The sequence below is a fragment of the Primulina huaijiensis genome, chromosome 11 (genome assembly GCF_012295235.1).
Source record: "Primulina huaijiensis isolate GDHJ02 chromosome 11, ASM1229523v2, whole genome shotgun sequence".
Classification (NCBI taxonomy): domain Eukaryota; kingdom Viridiplantae; phylum Streptophyta; class Magnoliopsida; order Lamiales; family Gesneriaceae; genus Primulina; species Primulina huaijiensis.
The window spans coordinates 8,205,301-8,219,929 of NC_133316.1; the positions used below are offsets into that span (position 1 = coordinate 8,205,301).

Sequence of the window (14,629 nt, forward strand, 5' to 3'; positions counted from 1 at the left end):
AGGTTCTTAGGCAGAAAATTGGAGTTTGCAGTTCCTAAAGCAAGGAGGAGTGTTGAGAATGTGCTTTAGTTTCTTTAAGAATAAAAGTCTACATGTGAACAATCATATACGTTTTGAATTAGTCTTTGATTCGGTTATGTTGTCCTAGTTTTAAGATGTAGTTTAGTCATTTGTTGTTTTCAGCTTTTAAATATGTGATTGAATATAACATTTCTGATATGAGAAAATATACATCAGACTTGATTTGAATTTGTTCTTCTCTAAAATTCCTTCAGCAACATATTTTACAACAACAGGAACGAGCTTTGGGTCAAAACCGATGCCGATCGTAAGTAATTCTACCTGCATTATACAAAAACGAGTATCCTACTCAGCTATTTATTCTTATGTACAAACATCTCAAAATACACCATGATGATCATTATCATAGGCCCCTAAGAAAGGCTGAAAAAATCATGCCCCTCGTCATTTTCTACTTTTTTGATTTTGCTTTGGCCTTGTAGATTTGGTGTTGGAGCTCTAAGATTCAAACAGATCCGAGAACCTGCTCATACTTATGCCGGAATATTGTAAGATTGCATATATTTGCTGTTGGATCTCGATTTTCTACGCGCCCAAACGCAGCGGAAGTTTAAAATTTTTATTTTATTTTGAAAAACAAAAAAAAATTTGGACACTCGTATGGTTTTCAAAACATTCATAGGATGTTAGAAATTATACCTTTATGAATTAAATCACTTGGCTTCAACTAATCCGGTATGAACCGATTAGCTCTTGATGAATCCCTACAAACTTTCTTCGATTCTTCTAATTAGGTCCATGACTAGAAGATTTGTTCCTCCTCCAAATAGCACTAGAATATTTGGAAGAAGTGTCAACGTTGGAGATTAAAATCGAGAGACGGCTCAACTCTTTTTCTAGAAAAATTGGCCCAAAAATTTGGAGGAGGTTTGATGTGATTCACGTGAATCACTCTTTCAATCATAGTGGAGGAGGTTTTTGACTCCTCAAAACTTATTTATAATAAAGCCACAAGCTCATTATATAATTAACATTAATGGGATTGATTTAATTAATTGGACTAGTCCAACTAGTTTAATTAATTAATCAAGGTTCATTAAAAATTTAATTATTTAGTATATTGGACTTGTACTCCTACAAGCCCATTAANCAATTAACTGTTAATGTAGGAAAATATTTCGACCCCAATGTAGGCTACAAGAAAAGAAAATGGGTAGTTGTTGACTCTAATATTTTGCATGGAGTCGGGAAGTTTATATATTTGAGGCTTTACAGATGCAAAGGTACAAACCGCAAAAGGTTATAGAAAAAACTTGAGAAAGAAAAAGTGCACATGCTTGTAACAGAAATGAGAACTCTGTTGCTTTGGAAGGAATGCAGACAAAAACGATTGAATCAATTAATACAAGGGTAATTGTTGCACAAACATTGAATCAGATGAATGATGTCGCGCGAATCTCATGATCAAGGTGATGATTTTGCGAACTTATATGCATGGCTGCCAGCATTTGATATGATCTCCTATTAAGTACAACAAGATACTGATCATAATAATTGTGTGAACACAAATTGACAGTCTAAATCCATTGAACATGCAACTGATGTTGTTACTTACATCACCAAATGTCACACCTCATTACAAAACAATGAGACTCTCAACAATTGAAATCGTCCAAAAAAATATACAGCGTCGTATTTTATTTAATCAACGGTCAATTTTTCCCATTTCTATTTAATACTCTAGCAGCTACCTTGTTAAAGATAGTCACCGGCTACCATCGTAGTAAGAATCAAAAATGAAGGTAAACTGATTTAATGAAACCAAATCTTGTTTTCTTGTTTTGCGAATTTATCCTCTTCTGTGTTATTTGCAGCTACTAGGTTGGATGCATCGGAAGTTCCGGCAGAACAGCAGCGAAACAGCAAAGGACTTTTCTATTGGTGGGTGATTAGTATAAGCATTCGAGCATCTCGTTTTTATTACAAGCAAACGACATAGTCTTGATGTTTCAATCCATGAATATTGATAGTGATCCGACCATTGTTCATGACAATTCTGAAATACATTAAGGATTGCATTGCAGGGCTTATAGGACAGCCATCGCTAGAAGACCTACAATGCTACCAGAAAGGAAACTACTACAGCAAGTCCTTGGGCAAAGCCCAAAGAGAGAACTACCTCAGAAGCTCATTTGCCAGCCTAGAGGCTGCAAGGGTGGAAGAAGAGGACCTTGAAGACGAACCATCAGCTGCTCTCACCGAGCTTTTCCATGGATTTCTTGCTATTGGTACTCTTGGCACCGAACAATTCCCCAGCAACCCTGCAACACCAACATTTTCAATATCTGTGGATCACATAGCCGAGAAAGAAACTGAAGTCACTGAAAATGAGCTGAAGCTAATCAATGATGAGCTGGAGAAGGTACTGGGAGGCAGAGATTCGAGTTGTAACGTCTCATCTGGAAGAAACAGCCATGTCAGTGTCGGAAGGATAAGTCATTGTAGTGCAACTACACTCAGCGGCAAGCCAATGGAAAACACAGAGACATCGGGAAATGGAGGAATAATCTGTCCACTGCAAAGCTATCTTTTCGGATCAGCAATTGGACTACCAGATGCAGCACCACCTGTAAGGAAAGAACACAGGACGTCTCTTGGGGAGCTTTTTCAGAAGTCTAAAATAGTAGAGGAAAACTCTGGAACTAAATCAGACAGGAGCGAAAAGCGATTGGACAAGGAAACTGATAAATCAGCTGTGTATCTCATGAAGAAAATACTGAAGAAAAGAATGCTACATGCATCCTCCAGGAGCAACGCACCCTCCTCTGGAGGAGCAGTGGATACTGCAACAGCTGACAAGAAACTGCATAAGGTACGTTTCATCAACCGGAAACACGATAGCATCTTGAACAAATTATCACAGAAAAGTTAATTTTCTATCAATGTTTCCAGATCCTACATATATTCAACAGAAAAGTTCATCCTGAAAGCTCAACATCTACACACCGGTCTCATAAAGCCACCAAAAATGAGTTAAAGGTCAATAACCCCAATTTGGCTACAATATCTGATAGTGGAGGTCTGGTGCCTGCTGCAGAAGACATCAGAATATATCCTCAACGAGCCATATCAAAGGAAAGCACTTGGAGCTTCAAGAGCCAGGCTACGCAAAACAACGACGACATTAGTGGGAACGAGCTTTGGGTCAAAACCGATGCCGATTGTAAGTAAATCTACCCGCATTACACAAAAACAAGTATCCTACTCAGCTATTTATTCTTATATACAAACATCTCAAAATACACCGTGATGATCATTATCATAGGCCCCTAAGCAGAGCNAAACCGATTGCTTGCAGGGCATCTACTCTAACATTTGCATCCATGAAGATTGGGATATTGGAGTGGTTATATATTTTATTATATCAAGTTTGCAAGATTGAGTAATAAAAGAGGGGCACTGCCTCGGATTGGCTATTGTATGACTTGAGTTTTATGTACGACTTCTCAATGAGCATCGTGAAGTATTTCAGTATCCTGTGTAAACCAACTACAGGTTCTTATATATTTTTCCTTTTTTTTTTATAATTGTGTTCGGTTTCTCCGGATCTCGTATCGAACACTAAGCACAATTTCAAAAAAAAAATTTTATCTTCAATCACCTTTGATTCATATAACAAGCCTATAATTTAAAAAATTAAATACGCGAAAAAATATTATCGAACGACCTTGGTCGTAGATGGCTTGCCGGAAAATTTATTGTAATCTAACTAATTCTAATTTTAATAGTAAAGATTAATATTTCGATAAAACCATCAAAACCTCATGATATTACATTTATCCACATAAAATAGTCCTGAAAGGAAAATTTATTCTAATCTAATTAACTAATTCTTTTTTTTTTTCAACATCATGATATTTCCTAGATATATTTGATAATATAATCTCTACATTTCTTTTTTAAAAAAAACATTTATCCACCTATTTTGATCATATTTAGCTCGACCTATTCATTTCTTTTAAAGGGACCAAACGAATCCAAAATCATTCTCGAGTCTCCGGAGATCATAAGTTCAGAAATAGACCATAACCTTGAGGCCTCTACTAAGCTCGATCCGAGTTTCGACATCGAAGCTTCGTTACAATCGGAATAGTATTTTCCAGTCACGTTCACCATTCTCGGGTTGGTGGCAACATAGCAAGTTGTGGCAGCTGCCTGTGATAATATATACATATCATATATATGAACGTTAAGTACTATGACAGATTATCTGAAAAAAAATAAACAAATCATATTTTTTGTCTAATAAAATCGTAATTTTCATCTATAATTTACATACATACGGATAAGAAATATCAATAGTATGAATTTTAATACCAATATAATAATAAAAACAAATATTATTCTCGTCAAAATACAAAAATGCATGGCCTTCCTTCAAAGATAATATAATAAATCTTAGTAAAAAATTAAACTCTTGTTCTTTGATTAATCTTTATATAATTTTGATGCAATTTAAAATAAATTATTATTTTGACACATGTTACATCATTGAAATAGCATGTTAGCCAGCACATAAAACAAAATAAATGTCAACTATGAGCCATATCAATAATGTAAAAAGCAATTAAAAATTAAATGATAATGAAGTAACCTGAGCTATTGTCTTCAAGAGTTTGGAAGCCAAAAAGAATACCAAATGTGCATTTACATGCTCGATCTTTTCAGATGTTGGCCATTTCAAATAATTTGACAAACTTCTGATAACTTAAATAAATTTGGAAAAAGATATATAGTTAACTTTTCTGAATACAAATAAATGAGATATTTTATGAATAATTAGGCATTCACATACTCCAGTGGAAGATTGTTAATTTGAGCTTATAAACACATAAAAAGGTTTTGCTAATCCGTGAGACGGGTTGATCCGATCCATATTGAAAAAAAAATTCGAAGTGCGTTGCATTAGAGATCTGTATCACAAAATTGACCTATAAAATTGAACTACAAGATGGTCGAATAAGAATTTTTGTGAAGTTTTGTGATGTATGAAATCCCAAAATAAATCCAAAAATATTCATAATATCGTATCATTTTTTATAAGCGTGAAAATAATAAAATCTTGTAATATCAAGCATATCATCATAATTTTCTGATTATATACTTATTTTTAAAATAAAAACGTAAAATTTTTATTAAAAAATAAATATTTAATATAAATTTTACCAGTAACGAAGCCTTCCCGGTCTGTAGTGAGTCCAGTTCTCACAATTCCTGGGTGCACACAATTTGCTGTCACGTTTGTATCCATTTCCTGCGATATATTTAAATTATAATTTTTGTGTAAATAAATTAAAATATAAAATAAAATTTTCCTTGCAACACATAATTAAATTATATTTTTTATTATTTTGAAAAAAGGGAAATAAATAAATTGAAAAATGAAAATAAGAGTTGCCTTCAATCTGGAGGCAAGTTCCTTTCCTTGGTATGCAAAACGTTGGCCAGCTTCGAAAGAGCATACGCACGTGTCGAGTCGAATTTACTGTCAAACAGACATAAAAAAAATACATAAATTATTTGAGAATAAAGTCAAACCTTTTAATATAAATAACTCTCACTGTTAATTCATTTATTTCAACCAGGACAGCCCCTCGATCTGGTAAAAAAAAACAATTTCCATCCATAAATTGGACTTCGCTTTTTAATTGTTTCTTTTATACTTATAATAATTTTTTCGTCAAAATGTTGAACTTTGTCTTACATCGATTTTTTGGTCAAAATGTTGACGTACACAGAAAATATCAACATTGTCTTACATCGATTAACTATGGTTTGTGATATCCGATTACATACCAATACTCCAGTAGAAAATTGACTTAAAAAACGACTGAAACCATGTTACTATATTGCGAGTATGTTAAAGATCTATTATTAACTAGAGGATCAAAATCTAATTTGGAACAATTTACTAATTTTCCGTACATAACTGAAGGGTATCGATCTATAAATTTAAGTGCAGATGATGATAGTATACAAAAATAATTTAATATAATTTTATATCATTCTTTGATGCAAATAGAATAATACAGAAAAAGTGGAAATTATTATATTGTTGTGCATTATTATCTTTTATTTAAACAAAAAAATCGTAACGTTTCATTTTTAAAAAAGAATCACATGTTATATAATAAAATGCCATGTTGGGTGTTTAGTGTCTAAATATATGCAACATCTACTAAATTTAAAACCATAATTCAATATATTATTACTGACGAAAACATTTATTTATTTAGAGTAAATTATTATTAATTATGATCAAGACATTTATATAGAACAAACACATGAGAAAAAAAATATTTGTTTAAAAAAATTCCATATAATAATAAATAAAATATAAAAATATTTAGTTACCTCTTATTGGCGGTTATTAAGGCAAGATAACCGATCATATCACCGGAAAACCAGCCGTGAATGCCAGATGAGACGTTCACTATTCTTCCTTGTATGCTGGACTCCTTCGCGGTGGACGCCATTTTCCTCAACAATAGTTTCGAAAGCAAGAAATGCCCTTTTTATGTGACATTTATATAGCTCAATCAATTCAGTTTCAAAAATCAAGCTATACAATTTTAATAGTAATTTGACAAATTTTAAATGTATCTAAGATGAATGTTATTTGAAATTTATTCATTACATTCTTCTTTAAATCAAGTTCATCAATCCAAGCACAATTTAGAAGAATATTTAATTAAGTTTGATGTGATGATGGCATCCTAGCCGACATCCCAAGCATTAGAGTAGGTCCCCAGCAAATCAACTTCTGGCTTAGGCTTTTATTGACTCTAATGTGAAACGATATTTATTTTTAATAATATTTTACGATTTTATCCAATCATCGAATTATGTTTTATATGTATACCAATGCAAACTGCATAGATAAAATTCTTAAATATACAATAGGTACCATGAAATCTATCTCGTAACGCAAGATCATGAAACTCATTAAGAAGTTTACCGTATATTCTAAACAGGTTCCTAATCAAATCAGCCGCCTAAAATAAAGATAAAGTTCGTTTAAGTTTGATACTAGTATCTGTTATGTAAACGCATTTTTCATTGGCAAAGACATAAAGATGTTCATTTATATAGTAGTGATCATATGTTAATGAAGTAAACAATCCTACTCGAACTGTCCAAATAATTCTCACTAATCGAGTGGAATAATCTGTGATTATAGTTGTATATCATCAGTCCTTTGACCTGGGACAATGTAAGAGCTATACACACTAACATGCACTTTGATCTGTTTACCGACTCTATTATGGGTCATCATGTGGTAAAGTTGGGTATAGTTTCGAAATACGTAGGAGTAAATGCATTGTGGTCGGGGATCCATTGTTTTCCTACTAGTGAAGATATTGTATGTGATCTAATGAGTTAATAGTGCAAGGAATCTCTGGCCAGAACAAGAAATATGCTTTAGGGAAATGTGTTTTTCTAGTTGCACAAACCATGTCACTATTAGTACTCAAAGATAAATCACATATTTGTTATCGAATTCATATGCAACTCTCGATATACCAATGGTTGTAGATTCGATCAAGATATATGTGTTGAAGGAACCGTACTGTACGTTAATCATGACTTAAGATTATTGTAGACACTATCAGCGATACCTAGAGGATCATGGGGCGAAGCTACTAGACGCTTTTACCATGATCCGATAAATGTTATTCTGAATCACATGGAGATATAAAGCCACGGCTAGCTGTATCTTTGAACCGTTGAAAGTCACACAAGTATCGGATTTTGTGTTCCCATTGAGAAATTCAAAATTGAAGGAGTTGAATTTGGCGACGATAGTTTGATAGAGATTAAAAGAGATGCTTATAAAGGAGTTTATAAGCTGATTCCATAGGATGAAATAAATGGAAGTTTGCTTAATTGCAAAATGAAGAAGCAGAGTGGAACTGCTTATTTTGGTGAAAGAGTTCACTAAACCGACATCTACTCATTAAGGTAAGTGAATTTTGATTTTCGAAATTTTCTATTTCATTATATGAACAAAACTTGTATCCTTGATACATTGACGCTATCGGATCGTCGATCGGAGTTACAATGAGTTTAGAACTATTTATTTAGTGATTTTAGAATTTACTAATTAAATGATAGTACTTGTAGTGGTGACTACTAATATGTACAAATTTTCATAAAACTATGTAGAGGTGTCTAAAATTAATTAAATTATGAGTTAATTACATAAATTAAGTAATGATTATTTGATTTAACTAATATGTCTATGTATGTATTAAATGTACATGTGTAGATATCTTAACGTTTATATATATACGCTTTATATGGAGTTATAAAATATGTATATATGTAACATTAATATATTATGTATTATCAAAAGTTGATAAATATATTATATATTAATAATATGAGAATTTTATTATAATGGAAATAAATAGTCCTTGTGAGACAAAGATTAGGAATCCCGATGTTGCACTATGGTGGAAGGAGATTTAGGAAAGATCTCACTTGTCCTTTGGAATCCTTAAAAAACACTACAACGATTGTCTTAGCACTAGAGAGGGATTTAAGGAATGAGCTCGTGAGTTGATGAAAGAGAAACATTGATGTATTTTTGTGGTCTCCAGTCTAGCTAATCAGGATATCCCCTAATGTCGCCAAATATAATTTGAATGTCACCCTGAGAGCTCAAGTTAATAGAAGAAGCAATTCGGACAAGAGAAGGAGGAGGTGTAGGCGTTAATGAAGGTTGAGCACATTAAAGAGATATGACTCCTTACATGGCTCTCGAATGTGGTTCTCGTGCATAAGACCTTGGAAAGTGGCGAATGTGTATTGACTTTTGTGATTTGAATAAGGTGTTGGATCTCGGTTTTCTACACGCCCAAACGCAGCGGAAGTTTTAAATTTTTTTATTATATTTTGGCAATCAAAATATATTTGATTTGGACGCTCGTATGGTTTTACGATTAAACAGTCATAGGGAGTTAGAATATTATACCTTTGTGAATTAAATCACTTTGCTCCAACTAATCCGGTATAAACGGATTAGCTCTTGATGAATCCCTACGAACTTTCTTCAAAAACTCCTTTGTTAATTCTTCTAATCAGGTCCACGACCAGAAAATTTGTTCCTCTTCCAATTTGCACTAGAAAATTGGAAGAAGTTTTGCGTTGAGATTAATTAAAACAAGAGACGGCTCAACTTTTGAAAAACAAGGAGGCCGAAAATATTTGGAGGATGAAGAGGCTGATTTTCGAAAATTTCTTATGGTGGTGGCTAGGGTTTTGACTCTCAATCCCTATTTATAATAATCCATGACCTAATTATTATAGTATAATAATTGGGCCCTTTAATTAACATTAATGGGCTTAATTAATTAATTGAGTTAGTCACACTAATTTAATCAATTAATTAAGATCCATTAACAACTTTAATTATTTAATATGTTGGACTTGTACTCCTACAAGCTCATTCACATATTATCCACCATATTTAATTTATTAATTAATAAGCTCAACTTTTGAGTTTAATAAATTAAATCATTATAAATTCAAAATTAGAATTTATTATTTAAATTATAAATTCAACTCCTTGAATTTATATCACCTCCAAAATTTAATATCTAATAAACCCAACATTTGAGTTTAATATATTAAATTCTCAAATTTTATAAATTCAACTCATTAAATTTATTTTCTCCAAATTTCATAAATTCAACTTCTTGAATTTACAATCTCATAAATTCAACTCCTTGAATTTATTTTCTCAAAATTTAATTATCATAAATTCAACTCCTTGAATTTACTCTATCATAATATAAGTTCAACATCTTGAATTTATTCTCTCAAAATTTAATTAACATAAATTCAACTCCTTGAATTTACTCTAATATATAAATTCAACTACTTGAATTTATTCTCTCAACGGGAACAAATGATCCAGTACTTGTGTGACCCTCAATGGTTCAGGGATACAGCTAGCCGTGGGTTCACAACTCCTTGTGATTCAGAATAACATTTATTCTTATTCGGGCTTACCCTAGTTAGCCCCATTCTTTTCATCAACACCTTGATCAAGAATGTCAGAACTCATTTCTGATTGCACCCATCGGATCATGGTAAGAGCGTCTAGTAGCATCGCCCCATGATCCCCTAGGTATCACTGATAGTGCCTGCAAGAACCAGTCGATTATGATTAGCGTACAGTACGGTCCCTTCATCTCATATATCCCGATCGAATCTGCAACCATTGGTTCATCGAGGGTTGCATATTAATTCGATAACTATGTGATAACTTTAATAGTGGCATCGCGTGTACTATTGGAGAACTCTTTCTCTAACGTACATCTCATACTCTGGCCAGAGATTCCATGCACTATAATTTCATCAGATCACATAGGATATCCACACCCGCAGGTGAGCGGTGAATCCCCGACTACAATGCACTGGCTCCTATATGTTTCGCAACTGTACCCAACCTCGCCACCTGATGACTCTCCTGGAGCCAGTAAACGAGTCAAAGCACAGCCCTAGCATATAGAGCCTCAGTGTTGTCCCGGGTTGTAAGGACTAATGGTGCACAATCATAACCACGGACTTATCCTCTCGATGAATGATAACCACTTGGAAAGTCCGAGGGAGGGTTGTTCAGTATAATCATCATATGACTACCCATCTGTATGTTTGGACATCTCTATGCCCTTACCAAGAAACGCAGTACACAACATCACAGATGCTAGTCTCGAGCTCGAGCGACCTTTATCCCTGTTTTAGGCGGCTGAATCGACTAGGAACGAATTTAGAATATGCAGTGTTTACAAATGAGTTTCAACATCGAATTACGATTCATTTGTATTAAAGCATAATCAAGGACTTTATCTATGCTGCTTGCATGGGTATACAGATAAAGTACAACAAAACCATTAAAAAGTAAATTATATTAAAATAAAGATTGTTTATTACAACTGAGTCAATAAATTCCCTAGCCAACAGTTGGCTTACAGGGCATCTACTCTAACACTCTCCCACTTGCCCTAGAGCCAACTACCCATAAACTTTAATCCCATTGCTTCGCGATGCTTTTCAAACAATGGTCCTGGCAAGGGCTTTGTAAGTGGATCAGCAACATTATCTGCAGAGGCGACTCTTTCAACTGATATATCTCCTCTTCCCACAATCTCCCGGATGATGTGGAACTTCCTCAGTATATGTTTGGATCTTTGATGAGACCTTGGTTCCTTTGCTTGCGCAACGGCACCAGTGTTGTCGCAGTACACCGGGACTGGATCAACTCCATTAGGAATGACGCCCAACTCTTGGACAAAATTCCTCATCCAAACTGCCTCTTTGGCTGCAGCTGATGCAGCAACGTATTCAGCTTCAGTGGTGGAATCCGCAACGTGTCTTGCTTGGAACTCTTCCAAGAGACAGCCGCACCATTAAGCATGAATACAAAACCAGAGGTCGATTTCGAATCATCTACGTCACATTGGAAGCTAGAATCAGTGTAGCCTTCCAATTTCAATTCTCCACCCCCATAGACCATGAACAAGTTCTTAGTTCTTCTCAAGTACTTAAGAATATCTTTCACGGCCTTCCAATGCATTGGACCAGGGTTCGCCTGATATCTGCTTGTAACACTCAAAGCGTAAGCAACATCAGGACGTGTCGATATCATACCATACATGATACTACCAATAGCTGACACATATGGAATATGTGTCATTATCTCTATCTCTTCATCAGTTTTGCGACACATGGCTTTACATAGAGTAACACTATGACACATTGGTAAGTATCCTATCTTGGACTCTTCCATAGAGAATATCTTCAGAATGGTATCGATATAAGTGACTTGGGTGAGTCCCAGCATCCTCTTCGATCTATCTCTATAGATCTGTATTCCCCATACATAAGATGCTTCACCCATGTCCTTCATGGAGAATTTACTTGCTAACCATACTTTAGTTGATTGCAGTAATCTTACATCATTCCCAATTAGCAGTATGTCATCAATATAAAGTATTAGGAATGTCACTGCACTCCCACTAACTTTCTTGTACACGCATGGTTCCTCACGATTCTTAGCAAAACCAAACTCTTTGATAGTGCTATCAAATCTGAGGTTCCATCTCCTTGACGCCTGTTTGAGACCATATATTAATCTCTAAAGTTTGCATACCTTATGCTTACTTCCTACTGATGTGTATCCCTCAGGTTGAGACATATAAATTTCTTCTTTCATGTCTCCATTGAGTAATGCAGTCTTTACATCCATTTGCCATATCTCATAGTCATACCATGCTTTTATGGCTAGTAGTATTCTAATGGACTTAAACATAACAACTGGTGAAAAAGTTTCCTCATAGTCAACTCCTTGCCTTTGAGTATAACCTTTTTGCAACCAGTCTTGCTTTGAAGGTCACTATCTTCCCATCCGCCCCAAGCTTTCTTTTGTAGATCCATTTGCATCCTATGGGAACAATTCCCTCAGGTGGATCCACTAATGTCCAGACTTGGTTTGAATACATAGAGTCCATTTCTGACTGCATGGCTTCAAGCCATTTGGTTGAATCAGTATCAGATATTGCTTCTTTGAAATTCATTGGATCACATCCAACACAAGGCTCATCATGGCCTTGTTCATGAAGAAGTGTATATCTGGCAGGTGGTCTAATAACCCTATCAGACCTTCTAGGAGCTTGTACTTCAACTACTGGTTCTAGGGGATTAGGTTCAACTTCTAAAGTTGAGGGAGTATCTTGAATTTCTTCAAGTTCTATCATCTTGCCTTTTCTATCTAATAGAAACTCCCTTTCCAAAAAGGTGGCATTTCTTGAAACAAACACTTTTGCTTCACTAGGATGATAAAAATAATATCCAACAAAATTCTTTGGATATCCTACAAAGTAGCACAAAGTGGATCTACTATCCAATTTGTCTCCCACTGTCTGCTTCACATAAGCAGGACATTCCCATATTCACATGTAAGAATACTTGGGAGGTTCCCCATCCATATCTCATATGGTGTTTTATCCACTGCTTTAGTATGGACATTATTCAACAACATTGCCGCAGTTTCAAGCGCAAAGCCCCAAAACGATGTAGGCAATTCAATGAATCCCATCATGGATCGAACCATGTCCAACAAGGTTCGATTTCGACGTTCAGAAACACCATTCAATTGTGGTGTTGCTGGTGGAGTCCACTGTGAGAGAATCTCATTCTCTTTTAGATAACCCAAAAATTCAGCACTCAAGTATTCTCCACATCGATCAGATCGAAGTGCCTTAATACTTCTTTCTAGCTGATTTTCTACTTCAGATCTGAATTCTTTGAACTTTTCAAGCACTTCAGATTTGTGTTTCATCAAATAAACATACCCATACCTCGAATGGTCATTAGTAAAGGTAATGAAGTAGGATTGCCCAAATTTTGTGCTAACACTTAGCGGGCCACAAACGTCTGTATGGATCAAATCTAGTAGACCATGCGCACGTTCCACGTTTCCATCGAATGGAGTCGTGGTCATTTTTCCTTTTAGACAGGACTTACAAGTAAGTAGAGAATTTATGTCTGACAAGTCAAACATGTCTTCTCCCACTAGCTTGTGCATCCTTCTTTGGGGAATATGACCTAGTCTAGCGTGCCATATTTGTGCGGGATTTGTATCTTCTAATTTTCTTTTATTTGTTGTTGAAATCTTGTTTAATTTGAACATTCATTTATCATTTCCAAAACATTTTTGGCCCAGATAATTTCTTATGTCCATTCTTCTTGCAGTGAAACAAATATGTTCTAACTTATCGGACTTTGTGGGCCCTTTAAGTATCCTTCGGTGTTTGCTTCTTATTGGGTTTGTTTTTCTTTGTGAGGGGCAGAACATTTCTTTCCCTTACTTTGTGGGCTATTTTTCGTTCCTGACAAGAAACCCAATTAGGAAATATCATTTTCCTATTTTATGGTAGCTTCATAAGTGATAATCATATTGACTAGCTCTTCAAGGCTATCTTCAATCTTAATCAAATTGAAGTTCACCATAAACCCGTCAAATGAGGAAGAGAATGACAACAAATTGATGTCATCAAGTAACTCGTTGGGAATCACATATTCCAGGCCCACCACTTTCTCAATAAGCCCAATCATATGTACACCACGCTCATGGACCAAAGCCCCATCTTGCATACATGTAGTCATGAGCTCCTTGAAAGTGATGTGCATCATCGTATGAGTTTCATGAACCATGCAACTTTTACACGTGTATTCAAATGTCATCATCATTCAATCTTTCCCCAAACTGTCCCTACAGTTCATTTGACGTAAAAACGAGCATGTTAAACTTTAGCTTGCATACTATGGTCCTACCATCTTGCATGCTTTGTCAGTTCAACAGGACTGACATTAGTGTGTATGCATTTTCTCCGAATTCAGAACAATTTCTCAACCAGTCTTGAAAGTTTGATTCGATTCGCTTGTTAATAATAAAAATGTATTATGTGACGAAATCGAAAATATACTGATATGGAAACAGAATAATAGTTGCTGATTATTTTAAAATAATTTTAAGATA

The 14,629-nt window shown here is 34.7% G+C and overlaps 1 protein-coding gene and 2 long non-coding RNA genes across 4 annotated transcripts in view; 1 reads left to right on the forward strand and 2 right to left on the reverse strand.

The window, feature by feature from the left end:
* Nucleotides 1-3,354, forward strand: part of LOC140988195 (protein LAZY 1-like) — an 89,591-nt gene extending 86,237 nt beyond the window's left edge. Inside the window, exons 1-4 of one of the 2 annotated variants that reach the window (XM_073457174.1) lie at nt 1,717-1,823; nt 1,896-1,962; nt 2,106-2,893; nt 2,974-3,354. In XM_073457174.1, the coding sequence (XP_073313275.1) occupies nt 1,818-1,823; nt 1,896-1,962; nt 2,106-2,893; nt 2,974-3,252 (1,140 nt within the window). In that variant the 5' untranslated portion in view covers nt 1,717-1,817 and the 3' untranslated portion in view covers nt 3,253-3,354. Of the gene's footprint in view, nt 1-1,716; nt 1,824-1,895; nt 1,963-2,105; nt 2,894-2,973 lie in introns of those variants that run through there. The other variant, XM_073457175.1, reaches the window with a different exon arrangement.
* A 475-nt stretch (nt 3,355-3,829) lies between these two features.
* On the reverse strand, nt 3,830-4,726 carry LOC140987387 (uncharacterized). The gene is made up of 2 exons (XR_012177107.1): nt 4,676-4,726; nt 3,830-4,236 (listed from the first exon to the last, which is right to left on the reverse strand). It is a non-coding gene; the product is annotated as an uncharacterized lncRNA (long non-coding RNA).
* A 510-nt stretch (nt 4,727-5,236) lies between these two features.
* Nucleotides 5,237-6,630, reverse strand: LOC140987386 (uncharacterized). Its single transcript, XR_012177106.1, has 3 exons — nt 6,436-6,630; nt 5,480-5,566; nt 5,237-5,335 (listed from the first exon to the last, which is right to left on the reverse strand). It is a non-coding gene; the product is annotated as an uncharacterized lncRNA (long non-coding RNA).
* Between the last annotated feature and the right edge of the window lie 7,999 nt (nt 6,631-14,629).